Raw genomic sequence first — 19,486 nt, 5'->3', positions numbered from 1 at the left:
AGAGTGCAGAGTTTAGTATTATGCTAAGTACAGAGTGCAGAGTTTAGTATTATGCTAAGTACAGAGTGCAGAGTTTAGTATTATGCTAAGTACAGAGTGCAGAGTTTAGTATTATGTTAAGTACAGAGTGCAGAGTTTAGTATTATGCTAAGTGCAGAGTTTAGTATTACGCTAAGTACAGAGTGCAGAGTTTAGTATTACGCTAAGTACAGAGTTTAGTATTATGCTACGTACAGAGTGCAGAGTGCAGTATTATGCTACGCACAGAGTGCAGAGTTCAGTATTATGCTAAGTGCAGAGTTTAGTATTATGCTAAGTACAGAGTGCAGAGTTTAGTATTATGCTACGCGCAGAGGGCAGAGTTCAGTATTATGTACAGAGTGCAGAGTTTAGTATTACGCTACGTACAGAGTTTAGTATTATGCTATGCACAGAGTGCCGAGCTCAGAATTGCGCGACGTGCAGAGTTTAGTATTATGCTACAGACAGAGTGCAGAGTTTAGTATTATGCTACGTACAGAGTACAGGGTTCACTTCAGGGGAGTGCTATGTACAGAGTGCAGGTTTATGACGTATGTGTAGTAAAAGAACCACAGTGCACTTGTATAGTTTGAAGAGCCCGGAGCAGCCGCGTAGGGGCTTATTTTTTTTTTTTGTGAAATTCAACAGGTTGGTGGGGACCAAGGGGCTGTTTTTTTTTCTTGCAAGACCCCCAACAAATTCATGGAAGGCCCTTCGCCATGTACAACAGGAGGAACTATGGTATGTACTGTTCATTGGATATAGAGTTGCATAGGGGGATTTTCTGAAAATCTTCCTGAAGGTGAACCTGACACTTTAATAACGAGATCTCCATTTTCCTGGCACTGTCCATCTTACGTTTATTTGCAGTGCAATGCAGGTAATACAATTGAAAGATAACATTTACTTAATGGATGACAGGTTACAGAAAATAGCAGTCTTAGGTCTCGCTCTCAGGATCTATCCACCCCAGCGGGAGGGCCAGACCTGTAGATCTCATCAGACCTGTAGATATCATCAGACCTGTAGATATCATCAGACCTGTAGATATCATCAGACCTGTAGATGTCATCAGACCTGTAGATGTCATCAGACCTGTAGATATCATCAGACCTGTAGATGTCATCAGACCTGTAGATGTCATCAGACCTGTAGATATCATCAGACCTGTAGATATCACCAGACCTGTAGATATCATCAGACCTGTAGATATCATCAGACCTGTAGATATGACCAGACCTGTAGATGTCATCAGACCTGTAGATGTCATCAGACCTGTAGATGTCATCAGACCTGTAGATGTCACCAGACCTGTAGATATCACCAGACCTGTAGATATCACCAGACCTGTAGATATCACCAGACCTGTAGATATCATCAGACCTGTAGATATCATCAGACCTGTAGATATGACCAGACCTGTAGATGTCATCAGACCTGTAGATGTCATCAGACCTGTAGATATCACCAGACCTGTAGATATCACCAGACCTGTAGATATCACCGCTGGCTGTTGAGTTTTAATGGTCTTACAGCAGAGTGTGAACTGGTTAAATGCTACAAAAACTGAAGACAACAGCTTCCTCTCTGTTTTTTTTCTATATTTGGAAGGCAGTCTAGAAGCTTCATATATCTCAGAGCTGATCGGTCAGAGCAGCTACTGCTAATTTTGTTGCTCTTTGTAGTAAGCAAGACTGCTGCTGTATGAATTTTATGCCTGGCTTTAGTGCAATCCAAGATAATAACCTAATATGAAGATTATATATTAATCTAGCAATACATTGGATTGTCTGGGCTCCCTCCTCCCACAGTTGTTACTGTTTTTGGAATGAATTCATTAGTCACCCTTCCCACGCAAAGCTCTTTATTCCCCCACGGTGGGGAATTTAAGGCTTGACTCCAGGTTTCTTGTGACTTTAAAGTGGTTCTAAAGGCAGAAGGTTTTTTGTTTTTAGCTTAAAGCATTCTGTGCATTATGATAAAACACCTTCTGCAAGCAGAGCCCCCCCCCCAATACTTACCTGAGCCCGATCTCGATCCAGCGCTGTGTATGAAAGCAGAGGCTCTCCCGGCTCTCCCCTCATTGTGTCCCACTGCCGTCAATCACAGCTAGTGAGGAGGGAGTGGGGGTGCCCTGGCAGCACTCTGTGTGTTTTATGGACGCACAAAGCAGGGCTCGGGAGCAAGCACGCATGAGTGCCCCCCATACAAAGAGGCTTGCTGTGAGGGTACTCAGCAGGGGGAGGAGCCAGGAGCATCGGTGGGGGACCCAAGAAAAGGAGGATTGGGGCTGTTCTGTACAAAACTATTGCACAGAGCAGGTACGTACTGTATAACATGTGTTTTTAATTCTATTTTTTTAAAGTGAGCCTTTAGAATCACTTTACCACTTGCTGCCCCACTCCTGCAGATATACTGTGGGGGGAGGGGGGGGGTGGCATGGGCAGGCTCAGTCACGTATATACTGTATATGTGCTTGAGCCTGCTCCGGGTTAGGTTCATACAGCGCACCCGTTCGGGTGTGCAGCGCACTCCTCCTGTGATGGACACAGTGGATCACTGTTACCAGTATCCAGTAACCGGGTATCATGTGATTGTTATGATTGGCCATAGCGATCACATGATACCAATGTAAACAATGGTGGCGGCTGGTGGGCTTTTCTTCTGGGGGGGGGGGGGGCGGTAAACAACGCGGCACTGATGCACCCCCCCCCCTGCACCAGGGGCAGCCGCGGGGCTCGCAGCACTGTCAGCCAGCACATACACCATGCCCCCCCGCGCCCGGGAGGTCTGCCACTTACTATGAGGCGTGCTGTGTAATCCTCTCCTCTCCTGCTATGTCCTCCACTCCTCTCCTCCTGAGTCCTCCGGGCAGCGGCAGCAGCGGGTCCGGCTCACCCGTGTCTCCTCTTCCACAGCACTAGGCATCTAATAGTGGTGATCCATAGTGGTGATCCAACTGTAGTGTGAAAATAGCAAACATTTATTTGCTATGGTCACACAATTGAATAGGATCTGCGCCCCGAGCCTACCCTATTTTGAAGCCTATTAGAGCCTCTGGCTCTAATCACATACCTCCAAACTGTCCCTAATTTCGAGGGGCTGTCCCTGATTTGGAGCAATGTCCCTCTGTCCCTCATTCCACCTCATTTGTCCCTCATTTTGGTCTGATCTATATAGTTGTACATAAAATGCACTTTTTATCTATCAAAAAGTGTTCCCCAGTCCTAAACCTTTCATCCAATTTCTAAATTGCTGCATTTGTACATTTTAAAAACCAATATAAAGGAATAGTAGTGGTTGGTTTGGTTAATTCTCCTTTAACCACTTCAATACCAGGCACTTAGACACCTTCCCGCCCAGGCCAATTTTCAGCTTTCAGCGCTGTCACAATTTGAATGACAATTGCGCGGTCATACAACACTGTACCCAAACAAATTTTTTATCATTTTGTTCCCACAAATAGAGCTTTCTTTTGGTGGTATTTGATCACCTCTGCGGTTTTCATTTTTTGCGCAACAAATAAAAAAAGACCGAACATTTAAAAAAAAACAAGTTTTTCTTTGTTTCTGTTAACATTTTTTGTAAATAAGTACGTTTTCTCCTTCAATGATGGGCACTGATATGGATGCACTGACGGGCACTGATACGGCAGCACTGATGGGCACCGATGAGGTGGCACCAATGAGGTGGCACTGATGAGGTGGCACTGACGGGCACTGATGATGGGCACTGATAGGCGGCACTGATGGGCACTGATAGGTGGCACTGATGGGCATAGGTGGCACTGATGGGCACTGATAGGTGGCACTGGTATGCGACACTGATGGGCACTCATAGGTGGCACCGATGGGCACTCATAGGCGGCACTGATGGGCACTCGTAGGTGGCATTGATTGGTACATATGGGTGGCACTGATGGGTACTTATGGGTGGCACTGATGTGTGGCACTGATGGGCACTGATGGGCACTGACAGGTGGTACCGATGGGCAATGACAGGTGGCACTGATAAAACATATTGGGGGCATTGCTGGGCAGATCTGGAACATAATGGTGCCAATCAGTGCTCATTTGTGGGCATTGATTGGCACAGATTGGGCACATGTAGATGGCCATGGGGTACATACCTGGCCATCCACATGTTGCCCCCTTCCCTGGTGGTCCTAGTGGCGATCCCTGGTGGTCCAGTGTGGTGATCTGAGGGGGGGCTGCTCTGATAAACAATCAGCACAGACCCCCCCTGTCAGGAGAACCGCCGATCGGCTCTCCTCTACTCGCGTCTATCAGACGCGAGGGAGGAAAAGCCGATCAACGGCTCTTCCCATTGACAGCGTGATCAGCTGTGATCCGCCGGAGGCTCTTTACCAAGATAGGTGTAGCGGTGTGTCAGGCTGACACACCGCTCCACCGATCGCCGCGATGCACGCCCCCGGGGGCGTGCGGCTGCATGTTATCCTGCTGGACGTCATATGACGCCCAGTCAGGATAACTGAACCACCGCCCGGCCGTCATCTGCTATGGGCCGGGCGGGAAGTGGTTAAGGAGGTGTGGCAGGGGGCGTGTCCTATGCCTACATACGTTTGTTAGTAGGTGTCCCTCATTCCTATCTCAAAATGTTGGAAGGTATGTAATCAGGTGCTTCAAAAAACACACCTCCGCCCACCCCCGCCATAGGAATTTATGTGCCCGGCGTCCTGAAAGAGGCTGGGCACATGGATAGGGAAGGCGGAGAAGGTGTTGGGGGGGGGGGGGGGGGGGCGTGCACCCACAATGCACAATGCCCCTGGTAAACAACCTGTCATGAATGGCTTTCCATTCATGAACAGCTTGCTTAGTTTTGTGATCTGTGATTGGCCCAAAGCAATCACATGGTACCTGGCTACCTGTACCATGTTATTATCTTAGCCAATCACAGATCCACAACCATAAGAAAGCTGTTCATGAATGGTTAACCCATTCATGATAGCTAAAATTGTAGCTTATACATTGATCGTCACTGTATAGGCAATAACCGTGTAGTAAAAATAAAAAATCCCTGATCACCCCTAAAATAGTACAGTGTCACTATATTGACACTGAGCTGCTCTGATGACAGGATGTAAAAAAAAAAAAAAAAAAATTACAAAAAGAAAAAGTAAAAAAAAAAAAATTGAATAAAATTTAGAATTATTTTTTTTTTTTTATATATACTGTCACCAGTCAGTATCCCTGATCGCCACCACCACGATGAAACTGCACTGCACTGGTGACAGTATATAAAAACAAAAATATTGTGGAAAAAAAACACCTTTTATTTAATTTCTCCATTTTCCAAAACATTTTGACAAAAAATTGCAACTTCAAAAAACTTGCCAGGCCTCTTACTAAATTTCTCAGAGTGTCTGCCTTCCAAAAAAGTGTAATTTGGGGGATATTTGTGCTGTCCTGACATTTTGGGGCCTCAATAATTGAGATTGTGTCATTAGTACATCAGGATTAATCAATTTTCAAATATATTTACCATAGTGTGTAGACGCTATACCTTTCACACAAACCAATTAATACACACTTTTTTTTACCAAAGACATGTAGAAATGTACATTTTAGCCTAAGTTTATGAAGAAATTTAATTTTATTAATTATTTTTTATCACAGAAAGTAGAAAATCTTGTTTTTTTTTTCGTTTATATAATATAAAAACCCAGTGGTGATCAAATACCACCAAAAGAAAGATCTGTTTGTGTGAAAATAAATTTATAAATTTCATTTGGGTACAGCGTGACCGTGTAATTGCCAGTTAAAAGAGAAGTATGGTTATTTTTTTTTTTTTTATTGTAGAATCATACTTACCTAGGTCGATCTAGGTCGATCTGCATCTGTCCCCTGCTGGCTCTAAGACTGAGAACTGAGCGATCAAACACAGCTGGTCACTCGGTTCTCAGAGCTCCCTGAGTAGAGATCGCTCTCTGCTGTGACACACCCCCCTCCTCCCACACGTGCACGCTTACTGGAGCGATGGGCTGTGAGCGGCAAGCTCAAGCTCTAAGCGGCTCACTGAGAGGCTGAGCCAGGTGCCTGTCCAGACATGTGGGTGGATCCAAACCATAAGGTTGCGATCTTTCCCCAGCCTGGGCCGGCTCTGTGACATCAGCTTCAGCCCGCTGTCTGCTGAAGAGGGGTCACAGGAGTGCGGAACGAACTGCATTCCTGTGATCCACGGGAGAAGTACAGCCAAAAAAGTTTTGCCTGTACACACGATCGGACTTTCCGTCAACAAAACCGTGGATTTTTGTTCGAAGGGTTGTTGGCTCCAACTTGTCTTGCATACACATGGTCACAGAAATGTTGGCCAACAATTACGAACGTGGTGACGTACAAGACGTATGTGATATCTCCATTACGAACGCTAGTTTTACAAGACTGAGCGCTTCCGGCCCGTACTTGATTCTGAACATGTATGAACTTTTGTGCGACGGACTTGTGTGCACACGATCGGAAAGTCCGACAACTAACATTTGTTGGCGGAAAATTTGAGAACCTGCTAGCCAACATTTGTTGGTGGAAAGTCCCACAACAAATGTTCGATGGAGCACACACACGGTCGGACTTTCCGCCAACAAGCTCACATCCAACATTTGTTGGAAAATATGATCGTGTGTACGCGGCATAGCAGTTGCGCCTGCTGGGAGCTACATATGGTATACAGCCCTATGTTTCAGCAGCAAGCTGGGGGCCTCCTTGCCCTGCAAAATCAAGTCAGGCTGAGCATTGCTCAGCCATTCACAGGAAGCTTTGTATTTCATCAATGAATACAGGGCTTCCTCTGATTGGCTGAGGTGGAGAGGTGTGTGGGTGTGATGTTACAATCTCCACCTCAACCAATTAGAGGAATCCTTGTATTCATTGATACGAGGCTTCCGGTAAATGACATTTAATTATATATCACTGAATACAGAGCTGCATTAATTTGTGTCTTTTATATTTGCCTGATATTCATCTTTAAATCGTTTGGCCTTGGGTGGATTTTTGCATATATGTACTAAAAGTCACACTGCTCTCTGCACAAGCAGACAAACCAAGGTCATCAGCCAATCAGATAAGCTTGAGGAGCTCCCCCCCCCCCCCCGTTCCTCTCGTATAACCTTTAACTTGTGACACTTGGACAGACTTAACAAGAATTAAGCTAGCAGCTACCATTTCTTTGTATCTCTAATGGCAACGTTTCTGCTCAGCCACTGACGAATGTCCTTATTACACTGTCCATGAGCTATGGAACCTTTTATATGGTTTTGTAATGAGAAGCGTTCATTAATCTGCGTTTTCTCAAGCTAGGCCAAGACTTTATTTCAGTCTGTCACATATGTGTTCTTTGCATTATGGGCTCAATTATTTCTCTCGTTGTGGTAATGGCAACTCATTGGCTGAGTCTGTCCGCTGGGAGACGGATGGGCCCCTTTACATGGTGACCTTCAGGTCTGAGAGTGAGAGGTCTGTCCACAATCGATGAAAAAGCTTATATATGAAAGCCGGAGAACAGGCATAATATGATAGAGAATCGCAAGAAATGTTGTGATTAACCAGAGAATGTGCTCATTACTGTCTGGGCAAAGTCACAGAAATGAAGGACAATGGAACGAACATCTAACAAAGTGACCTTCAAATAAGCATTTATGATTCCAGGACACCTATAAAGAAGCCTTTTCAGATTTTTTTTCTGATCTGTATTCCACCATCTGGACAGGCTCATATCAACCTCTGTGGTTTTCCCTCTCTTAATCCACAAATATAAAATATTAATTTATATTACCGCTGAAGGCTTCATCTGGACAATGCTGGTTTGTAGACACAAGAACTAAAAATGATTATTTATATGTTTTAAATGTGGCGTGTGATGTATATTATCACAATATGGGTTTGTTTTTATAGCAACTATATAGAAGGCAATGAAAAATTATAGGTAATTTGTGGTGTAATATAGACACCTAAAGGTACAAGATATGTACTGTAGTCATTTTTATAAAAAAAAGACCCTATGAAATCCATGAGTTATCTATGCATGCTGTTTTTGTATTAAATTACTCTCACTATGTTTTATTGTTTAATCTTTTTTATTTTAAATAAGAATTGGCAATTGCAATAGGTAAAGATAACTATTTTGGATCACATTAGGAGTGTCAACAAAAGTGAAAACAAAATGGAGAAGGTCAGACAAGCATTTAGAAGAGAAGGAAATAAAGGAGAAGGAGTGGTTGAGTGGTTTAGAGGATTGGCGGGGGGGGTTTTGGGGTGCCAATAAGGAGGTACCACCAGCCCTCCTGTAGGGGGCCTGGGCACACAGGGGCCACGCAGACAGCAGTTATATACACACATAGTTACATAGTAGGTGAGGTTGAAAAAAGACACAAGTCCATCAAGTCCAACCTATGTGTGTGATTATATGTCAGTATTACATTGTATATCCCTGTATGTTGCGGTCATTCAGGTGCTTATCTAATAGTTTCTTGAAACTATCGATTCCCCCCCGCTGAGACCACCACCTGTGGAAGGGAATTTCACATCCTTGCCGCTTTTACAGTAAGGAACCCTCTACGTGGTTTAAACCTCTTTTCTTCTAATTGTAATGAGTGGCCACGAGTCTTGTTAAACTCCCTTCCGCGAAAAAGTTTTATCCCTATTGTAGGGTCACCAGTACGGTATTTGTATATTGAAATCATATCCCCTCTCAAGCGTCTCTTCTCCAGAGAGAATAAGTTCAGTGATCGCAACCTTTCCTCATAACGAAGATCCTCCAGACCCTTTATTAGCTTTGTTGCCCTTCTTTGTACTCGCTCCATTTCCAGTACATCCTTCCTGAGGACTGGTGCCCAGAACTGCACAGCATACTCCAGGTGCAGCCGGACCAGAGTCTTGTAGAGCGGGAGAATTATCGTTTTATCTCTGCAGTTGATCCCCCTTTTAATGCATGCCAATATTCTGTTTGCTTTGTTAGCAGCAGCTTGGCATTGCATGCCATTGCTGAGCCTATCATCTACTAGGACCCCCAGGTCCTTTTCCATCCTAGATTCCCCCAGTGATTCTCCCCCCAGTGTATAGATTGCATTCATATTTTTGCCACCCAAATGAATTATTTTACATTTTTCTACATTAAACCTCATTTGCCATGTAGTTGCCCACCCCATTCATTTGTTCAGATCTTTTTGCAAGGTTTCCACATCCTGCGGAGAAGTTATTGCCCTGTTTAGCTTAGTATCGTCCGCAAATACAGAGATTGAACTGTTTACCCCATCCTCCAGGTCGTTTATGAACAAATTAAATAGGATTGGTCCCAGCACAGAACCCTGGAGGACCCCACTACCCACCCCTGACCATTCCGTTGAATTGGGACAAAGGGGCATTTACAGAACGGATGCCTTGTGCGGCTCTCTGTAGCAGCTGAAAGACGGTTTCTCCCCCTCTCTACCTCTGGCCGGCTTTCAGCTGCTACAAGGAGAGACACAGGGCATTGTTCTATCATTTCTGTCACACTGGTCCCCCTCCCTGCCCTGCCCACATGTAATTCTCCCCTGTGTTGCCCCCTTATGTGGACGGGACCACCTCCCAGCTGTGCCGGATTCCCTGTCCCACCAACTGTGCCAGGCACACAGAAGGATGTGTCAGGAAGGAGAGTAGTAGAGGGGGCTGATAAATATGTTATTTAGCGGCCCCTTCCTTTTCTTAATGGACACAGTATTTGATCGTTACTGATCGCTCCTGTGTCTATTCATAACTGTGTATACTATGCTTAGGTTTATGTCTTCTGTTCATCCATCTTCAGTGCAGCTGAGGCTGTAGACAAAGGAATTTGAAGAATCTGTGTCTTCAATTTCTTTCTTTGCCTCAAAGGTGAGATGTCAGGGGTCTGTATAGAACCCTGATATCTCACCAAAGCCCCCAAACAGCATTGTAAAAAAAAAAAAAAATTGAAAAAAAATATATTAAAAATAACAAATGGTAAATAATTTTTAAATATTGTAAAAAAAATTATTTTTAAAAAAATTGTAAAAATAATAATTAAAAAAAATAATTAAAAAAATGAAGGGCACATTTACATGGGTTCTCTGGGCCATACAGTGTGAATGAACAGTTTGTGTGGCTGGAGCCGCCTGTCAGTCTATGAGGATGCAGCGGCTGTATGAACACAACCACGGGTCCCAATTTGATAAGTGTGCAAGTTTGGTGGAGCGGCCACAAATACACACTGTAAGTGTTTGGGGCCTTACCCCTGCATCCACACGCTTGTCAAATTAGGACCTTCGGCTGTGTTCATACAGCTGCTGTGTCCACATAGTCTAACATTGGCTGCCTGCACACAACAATAGCCACATTTGAAAAACTATTTTAGATTTAGTAGGAATTTTGTAAGTTATGTTTGTGTCCGTTAATAACGATTTTAGTGTATTGTTTGTGAAAATATTGTTTTGATATCTTTGGGGGGGAGGGGGGCTCTCAGGTAGGTTGTGCAGGGCCCATGATTTCTAACAGCAGCCTCGGGTGGGACTCCCCATATCCGAGTGACAATGGGCGTGAGAGTGCTAGTCATTACAATTACAAAGAGGTCAAAGTCTTGTGGAAAGTAATGAGAGATCCACGATTTCGAAATATAATGAAATATAAGCATTTTGCTCTGGAGCCTGGCTGCCTGTTTCTCATTGAACATAGTCCAATGTATCTGGAATTTAGCCTCAGATACAGATATACAGTATATGTTCAGACAGTCAAGCTTCTGCTGTTTGGTGGTGGTGAGAACATTGATCATGAGTACTATCTGATATTTGGATATCCCCTCAGGTTTCCGATCAAGGAGAGCTTTAGGTGCTTTCATAGAAAGTATTTTCTGTAGAAAGGTGTTCAAGATGTGATATACTTGGGCACTGGGCCACCGGGGAAGTTCAGCGCTACTATGTTTTACATTGAAAAATTTACTAAAAAAAAACACTAGAAAAGGGTGTAGTCAAACAGCATAGGATGATGTGAGGATATGTATAGTATTCTGCCCAGTATAACCCTACATTTGTTGAGCATTGATGTTCGTGTTCGGCAGAGATATAGTCTATAGACTTCAAGGTGCTGGATTCAATATGTATATGATTCTAAGGTTCTTCCAAAGCCTTCTTTGAATTTCCCAGCTTTCATATTGAATGGGAATTTTAGACCAGCTGGCCCCCTTCTATTTGTTTGACCCTCCGTCCATGAGGTTACCAAGACAGGTTCTATTTGTACAGAATGCCGAGGGTATAGGCTATATTGAACCAATGTATTCCTTTTCTGTCAAGTTATTAAAACAAATGCAGGATTGCTGGTGTTTTTTTTTAAATGGGGAACTTCACGTTACCGGAGTGAGGGGCTATTCTCTTTTAAATCAACTATAAAAGGGAATTGGAGCAACGATTAGTGATCAGGGTACGAAAGTACAGTGTGTAAATTCTCTTATTCTAGATGCTTTAGGGCCAGTATTGATGGACTTTTGTCTGAACTGCTCCCCCAATACAAGTTCATGGGAATGTATAAGTAGCTTGAAGCAGATTGACGCAGCTTACAAGGAGGTCCCGTGCAGATCAAAGGGAGGTCAAATGCATCGTTCAATACATTTTGAATGATTCCTGAAGCATCTCAAACTGATCTCAAATACAGCAGAATGCACATGAAGACAAGCTGCCTATCAACTCAACCCCAAGTCCAAAATCCTGCTGCCCTTCCTCTCAACCTGTTAATTCTTTAAAGTAAACCTGTCTATGGCTCTACCATTTTTTGAAAATAATAGTTGCCTGGTTGGGTATGACTGCATCCTCATGACCTCCTCATAGCTAACATTCTTATGAGAAGAGCTCAGCAATGGCTGCCTCCTTTCATGATAGGGATGCTTTAAAAGCCACAAATGCCATGTGTGAGGAACTCACTCTATTATTAAGGTATAGACATCCTTTAATTTCATGGCCTGTAGTCTTCATTTACAGGTGTTTTGCCTTGACCAACAGGTTATAAAATACACTATATTACCAAAATTAAAAAGTGAAAGTGAACTTTAATGGCATCCCAGTCTTAGTCCGTAGGGTTCAATATTGAGTTGGCCCACTCTTTGCAGCTATAACAGCTTCAACTCTTCTGGGAAGGCTGTCCACAAGGTTTAGGAGTGTGTCTATGGGAATGTTTGACCACTCTTGTGTGGTCAGATGCTGATGTTGGACTAGAAGGCCTGGCTCGCAGACTCCGCTCAAATTCATCCCAAAGATGTTTTATCGGGTTGAGGTCAGAACTCTGTGCAGGCCAGTCAAGTTCCTCCACCCCAAACTTGCTTGTCCATGTCTTTATGGATCTTGCTTGGTGCACTGGTCCAGATCATTTGGTTGAGGGGGGATTATGGTGTGGGGTTGCTTTTCAGGGGCCTCTTAGTTCCAGTGAAGGGAACTCTTAAGGTGTCAGCATACCAAGACAATTTCATGCTCCCAACTTTGGGGATGGCCCCTTCCTGTTCCAACATGACTCCGCACCAATACATATTGAACCCTACAGACTAAGACTGGGATGCCATTAAAATTCATGTGTGTGTAAAGGCAGGTGTCTCAATAGGTTTGGTTATATAGTGTATTTTTGGTGCTATATTAAGATTCTATTACAAATTTCCAAATAAAACATTGAATGGATATGATATTCTGACTTTCCAAATTTAGTGATAATGTGTCAATCGATATTCTACATGTATTTATGTCAATGTATATATTAAAGGGTTCTGCATTCTTTGCCCAGTTTGTATATCCATTTGATTGATGTGTCCTCTGCAGATCCGCTCAGACAAGGACCGGGAGAGCATGATCCGGTACAGCATCACGGGTGTTGGAGCCGATCAACCCCCAATGGAAATTTTCAATATAGACCCAATTTCTGGCCGTATGTATGTAACAAGACCGCTGGACAGAGAAGAGAGATCATCGTACCATGTAAGTAACAATATACTTGTTGTGTTACCTGATATAACATAAAAAATAGGTTATTTTTGCTCAAAACTGTATTACAAGCTCAAGAATATGATTAGGTTACTACTTTTAGATCCTTTTAGACATAAGGATTTTTTGTATTCAATTAAAGACATTATTGGAAAAAAAAATGTGAAATTGCATTTTATTTACAGAGGCCACTGATATATCTGGATGTCTGTATTTAATAGCAATCTGTACTATGATGGCACAGGTTTCATCATGTGTTTTGTATGCAGTTTCACATTCCTCCAAATGCACTAAAAATGCATACTGTACTGTACATATAAAGAGACATAGGGGGTTATTTACTAAAGGTAACTCCACTTTGCACTACAAGTTCACTTGGAAGGGCAGTCGCTGTAGATCGGAGGGGGACATGCAAGGAAAATAAAAAACAGCATTTTTGCTTGCACATGATTGGATGATAAAATCTGCAGAGCTTCCCCTCATTTTCGAGCTTCCCCTCAGATGTACAGCGATTGCACTTTCAAGTGCACTTGTGGTGCAAAGTGGATTTGCCTTTAGTAAATAACCCCCAATGTCAGACTAATCGTTGTGTTCTGCCACCACCGGCACTATACACATGCCAAAAATCAGACAGGCTGGTTGTATCCAAGTCAGTTGATGGATACATTGGGTACAATTGGCCTGCCCATACGGGGATAGAAATTTGGCTGGTCCCTGGTGAACTGACCAAATTTTATTCCATGTATGGCTGGCTTGAAAGGAGGAGGTGACACCTGGTCTATGGAGAAACCTGGGCAATTAAAATTGGGGATTAGCCTATTAACAGCCCTTCCATATCTGTCCACCTGAGGCACCGAGGACGCTTTGACTTATTGCAGTATAGGCCGCACAAGTACCACGCGCCCGTCTGAAAAGTGCATCCCATTGTCTCCTCACCCCTGCAAAATTTGCAAGGGCAAACAATGGTGTCTCAGTGCTCCTGCCATGTTGTCTACAACGTCAGAATAATGGAAACCCCAGTGACCACACATTTATAAAGCAAAGCAAAAAATAAAACCCTGTTTTTTGTAGGAGAGGAGTTTAATGCATCCTTCTCAGCTGAGCCTGCTGAGATGAGAGATATACCCTTGTAAAGGTGAAGACGATGCGCCAGACGGCCAGACTGATCAGTGCTTCCATAGACTGACTGGTGTTCACACATTGTACGGATGATGGCACGGAATATTCATAGCATCACTGAAGCTACAGAGGCCTATTACAAAGCCTGGGAATTGTGTGATAAGCGCACCCTGAGGGGAAGATAAATACTCAGCCTCTCAGAACGGAGCGGCCAGCACAGAAATTACCTCATTCCCAAACAATAGTTTTTCATTTGGAGTCTGAGGCGGTAGTGTTTGTGGCTGGCCGCGAATCAAACCCGCCACTGTCTGTAGAGCGGGAGTTGGGCACATCTCACTCACAAATCACTGGAATTAAACTGGATTGTTATATAATGAGAAGTTAGGATTGTGGAGCCCGATTTAGACGGCTTCACGCTCAAAACAAAACACCAGCTGAGGTACTGATAAAGTGTTCTCGTGTCCATCCGTGTTTCCAGGGCTGATAATCCTAAAAACGTCATTTGCATGCGGAGAAATATACTTGTTAAAAATATCATATCTTTCTTGTTCAAATGGAATTTGCTATGAAGTGTTTTCGGATTTTTTGGGAAGGCATGTGAGCATATATTTTCTGGAAAAAGCATGATTGAAGCATTTCTAGTTGTACTTTGTTTTCTTGTGAAGTCCCTTCCATAACTTTTCACTTGAGATTGTAGGCCACACCCACCCGCAACAACTTTCCCCAGATACAATTTAACTAAATAATAACACAAACTTCCTTTTCTTGGCAAAAAATTGGCCGTGACGCCTTTATTGGTTTTAAACAATGTAATATTTCATAACTCTTTTATTATATCATAACTTCATAAATCCAAACAGATTTCTATCTGCTTAGTTATTAGAACTCGAGCAGTAGCAGAATTTAAATATAAACAACAGTCCCCACAAGGCGGGCTTGAGCATCAAGCCCGCCCACCCCCTCCCACCCCCAACCGCCGCAGCTCTCTCTATACTGTACTGCAGACCCAGATTAAATATATCCAGACCAACGTCTGATAAATGGACTCCATCAGGCCTGTACAACCCCGGATAACCACCTTCGAGGTCCACATGCCGATAAGTCAATCCATTAATCAGGGGCATACATTTTTCAAGAGCCCTATTGACTCTTTTCCTCATTTTTTCCGTAACCTTTCTCTGGACTGAGGAGAGCCACAAAAGCCGAGGGACTATCTCTGAAAAAAACTAAAGTTGTACCTGGGGAAGTAATACAAAAGTGATGGAGATCCCGTTTGATCATGAACAACAAATCTAAAGTCCTAATGTTCCCCAAATCATTGCCCCCTAAGTGAATAACCAAAATGGATGGCATGGGCCATATTTGACACAACCTCGTTAAGTGAAAATAAAGTTCATACAACTGAAGGCCTCTTATGCCCTTCCAATGCAACTTAAGAGTCCGGCTGCAGGGACAAATTCGGTTAGTGTTGAGCCACTCTCTTTCACGCCCAGTATATAAAGGAATGTCCCAGAATCCAAGCTGTGTGCTGAATACCTGAAATTCAAATAAACAAATTAGGTCTAACATATAAACAAAAACAATGGGACTTCCACCTCCCCATTCCCTTAATGCCGCCTCAAAATCTGCGCCTATCCTAAATGAGTGGGAGGAAAATTTGAGGTTGGTTAAACCCATCTGTACCAAGCATTTCTTAAAAACTGCATCAAACTGGAATTTCGTAAGCAGCATTGAATTAGCATGGATAAGAAAAAAACCCCCTCCAGGAGCCTAATCCCCATGAATTGTCTAACTGCTGCTACCGGGCACATGAATACATCATCATGCTAGCGCAGGTTGACCCACCTACCCTTGCCGCATTGATCGGTTTTGGAATGCTGCAGCCAAATATGCACTCCCGAGTGGTCAACTACCATTTGTTCAAATCGAATTCCCGAAGTCCCTTGCTTAGTAGCTGGTACTAATTCCGAGATATGGAAAGCACCAAAAAAGGCTAACACAAAAGCCGTCTTGAAAAGCAACGCTTCATAAGTAGAGAAGCAAACAATTTCAGTAACCCTGCAAAGGCCATTAAGGATGTCCAAGGAGATAGGTTGTTGACTATCTGAGATAAAAGTCAACCTCCTGTATCCCTTCAGTGCCTGTTTAATGGAAAAATAATACGTACAAGGTTGCAAACCCAATAGCCCAGCTTTTCTCAACCTTTTCAACACAGAGGAACCCTTGAAATAGTTCTCCGGTTTTAAGGAACCCCTGCTAAAAATTAGAAATCTACAACTCTTGATACAATAGTGTGATGGACAGTGGGAAAAATGGTCTTTACACTTGTGGTCATTGAGAAGAATTACCTCCTTACAGATAGCTTAAAAGATCAATGGTGTCAGTGGGAACTTATCCGAGAGGCAGAAATTACCCAATGCTGAAGGAACCCCTAGCAACCTTTAGAGGAACCCTGGTTGAGAATCATTGCAACAGCCGAAAGAAAAATGAAATGCCAGCCAGAGTTTTTGTCACATGACTACATGAAAAGTGCTGCTGCATTAACTGGGATAAGAAAGCCAAAACAGTTTCTTCAGATGGTTCTCTGAAACTAAAACCTTCAGCACTGGCAAAGGACAACCAGCTTCTCCAGACCGCTGAGTAACTGGACCAAGTCTTGGGAGCCAAGGACCCTGAATAGCTTCTGCTACCACAATTAAATCATGTCACACAGGTGGTCTGGGCACGGGGTGCCTGTCACATCTGCCTCTGGAAGCAAACTCTGGAAACGGTCCATCTGCAACTGAGACAAAGAATCAGCAACATTATTCAGAATCCCAGGCGTATACTTAGCTTTCAGCCAAACATTACATTTGAGGCATCTAAAAACCACCTGTCTTAGCAATTTGATCACTAACCATAAACTGAACGAAAGACAATTAACCGCATAGAGCACGCCTTTGTTGTCAGTCTCCACCAGAATATGCCTAGTTGCAAAATCCAGGCCCCACAGGTCTAAAGCCACCAAAATCGAGAATAACTCCAACAAAACCACATTCCGGGTGACACCTGTCGGAACCCACCACTCAAGCCAAACTGCACAGCATCAATGCGTTCTCCAGATAACGCCAAAGCCTTTAGATCCTGCAGCATCCGTAAACAATCAGAAATCTGAAGCCATCACAAATTCAGACTGGAAAAATAACCATTATAACATTGCAGGAAACTAGCCCAAACCATCAAATCCTCTTTAAGAGGGCTAGTCATTCTAATGTGATCCAGCGGGGATTTCATACCAGAAATTGCCAAATAGAGACTCCGAGAAAAAATCCTGCCAACCGGCATAATTCTACAGGCAGAGGCCAAGATCCCTAACAGCCATTGCATCTCCTTCAACCGAATTTTCTTTCTTTTCAACAAGCAATCAACCACTTCAATTTCTTCAGTTTCACCTCAGGCAAATGAAACTCCATCATACAAGTGTCAATTTCGATGCCCACGAATTCCATCGTTGTGCTGGGCAAGCATGACTTTTCATCCACTAGAGGAACACCAGATTCCTGAGACATAGCCTGAAATGACAATAACAAATCAAAACAACTTGAAGAGTCAGCTGGCCCGACAAATAAAAAATCGTCAAGATAGTGAACCACTATCCATACCAGATTGAACACAAAGAACCCAATGCAAAAATGTGGAGAACGCCTCAAAATAAGAACATGACAGTGAACATCCCATAAGGAGACACTTATCAAAAAAATATTAACCATCAGCGAAAAAACCTAAGGAATTAAAAGCTGATGGGGAAATAGGCAGGAGATGAAAAGCTGATTTTATGTCAGCTTTTGCCAACAATGCTCCAGGGCCGAACGACCTAATTTTCCTGACTGCATCCTCAAATGTCGGATACGAAACCAAACATAAACTCCCATCAATATCATCATTCAACGACTCCCCTTTCGGGAAGGACAAATGGTGAATGATGCGGAATGCTTTAGGTTCCCGCTTAGGAACCACTCCTAACGGGGAAATACGGAAATTACCAAAAGGCGGATGCTCAAAAGACCCCTCGATTCGCCCTTCCGCAAGTTCCTTGACCAACTTATCCCTCACCACCTGTTGAAACAGTTGTACAGATTTAAAATTTTTAACCATTTTACACCCAGTTCCCAAAAAGGAAGGTAAAGGAAAACCATTGGAAAATCCCTCAATGAGCAAACATGCCGTCACTTTGTTTGGGTAGCTGTCCAGTCACAGGTGCATTTTTTTCCAGCCTCACAGGCGTGCAGGCTTTTAGATAAAATATCCCTCTGTGCTGGACCAGAACCCACAGCAACGTTCCGCTTAAAACACTTTGTTGCTGGATGCGCTCCAGCACAAAATGAACATTCGTGCTTGTACCTGCACGATGCATGCCAGCGGCATTGACCGTCATTGAATGCAAAAAAAACAACAGCCTTTCCTAAAGGCTGTATTGGAAGGGTTAACCGTGGACTGTTTAGGAGCCATTGGCTTCTGGGGCAGTATCAAAATGAGCCCCACGTCCTTCATTCCCCACCTAAGTGACGGGTTTATGGACAATTTTTGATGGAATGACTCGTCATAATAAAACCAGCCCAGGCCACCAAAATTCTTGTAAGTCTCTAAAATATGGTTTAGATGCTGAAAAAGGCCCCCCTCACAATTCTGGGTGCTTTTCTGCCATTATGCCAGAATAGATGCAGTAAGCTTGCAACCAGTCATTGAATGACCTGGGCACTGGCCTGTGTCTGGCATCCTCGCTTCTCTCTTCTCCCCTCTTTTCCGATCTAACCGTAAACTCTTTATGAGCTGGCAGGAGAGAAAGAATATCTATGTACTCTCCCTTCCAAATTTTTTCCTTAACCGTCACACTCAAATGATACCCCAGGGGAGACATCTCGCAGGGCATCGCGTCTTTCATACAGGACTCAGGGACATTAACCCTGACAGGCGCAGCTGTGTGCAATGGCTCAGGGACTACATTTGCATTCTGCATACCAACACTAAAATCAGACATAGAACTGTGCCGAGCTGCTAAACTGACAGGAGGATTAGAAAGTACAGCAGTGTGAGGGGTCAGAATAGGGGAAACAGCAGGAACTGAGACATGAAACAGGGATTGAACAAGGGAGGACAGAGATCCCACTAACCCTGATAAAACATTTAATTGCTGTAACTCACCAGCTGCTGGAGGTTGCACCAGGTTTTGCTGTACTTCATCCTCGAGCAGCACTCCAGGGTCTGGGACTTGTGCAGCCTGCCCAGGCACCTCTACACACCGAGTGCCTTGCTGCATGGCTTCAGTTACTTGCTGACAGGGAGACTGCATAGCGGGCCGCCTCCCCCTTGAGTCAATGTTGAGCGGGCTGTTGAGACTGGCCCCGC

The 19,486-nt window shown here is 43.7% G+C and overlaps 1 protein-coding gene across 2 annotated transcripts in view; it reads left to right on the top strand.

The window, feature by feature from the left end:
• Positions 1–19,486, top strand: part of CDH4 (cadherin 4) — a 1,105,063-nt gene that overhangs the window by 931,309 nt on the left and 154,268 nt on the right. The window contains exons 5-6 of one of the 2 annotated variants that reach the window (XM_073607535.1): positions 670–762; positions 12,821–12,976. In XM_073607535.1, the coding sequence (XP_073463636.1) occupies positions 670–762; positions 12,821–12,976 (249 nt within the window). The remainder of the gene's footprint in view (positions 1–669; positions 763–12,820; positions 12,977–19,486) is intronic. The other variant, XM_073607534.1, reaches the window with a different exon arrangement.

Source organism: Aquarana catesbeiana, linkage group LG12 (assembly GCF_042186555.1).
Source record: "Aquarana catesbeiana isolate 2022-GZ linkage group LG12, ASM4218655v1, whole genome shotgun sequence".
NCBI lineage: Eukaryota > Metazoa > Chordata > Amphibia > Anura > Ranidae > Aquarana > Aquarana catesbeiana.
This window is presented reverse-complemented; position numbering and strand designations above follow the sequence as displayed.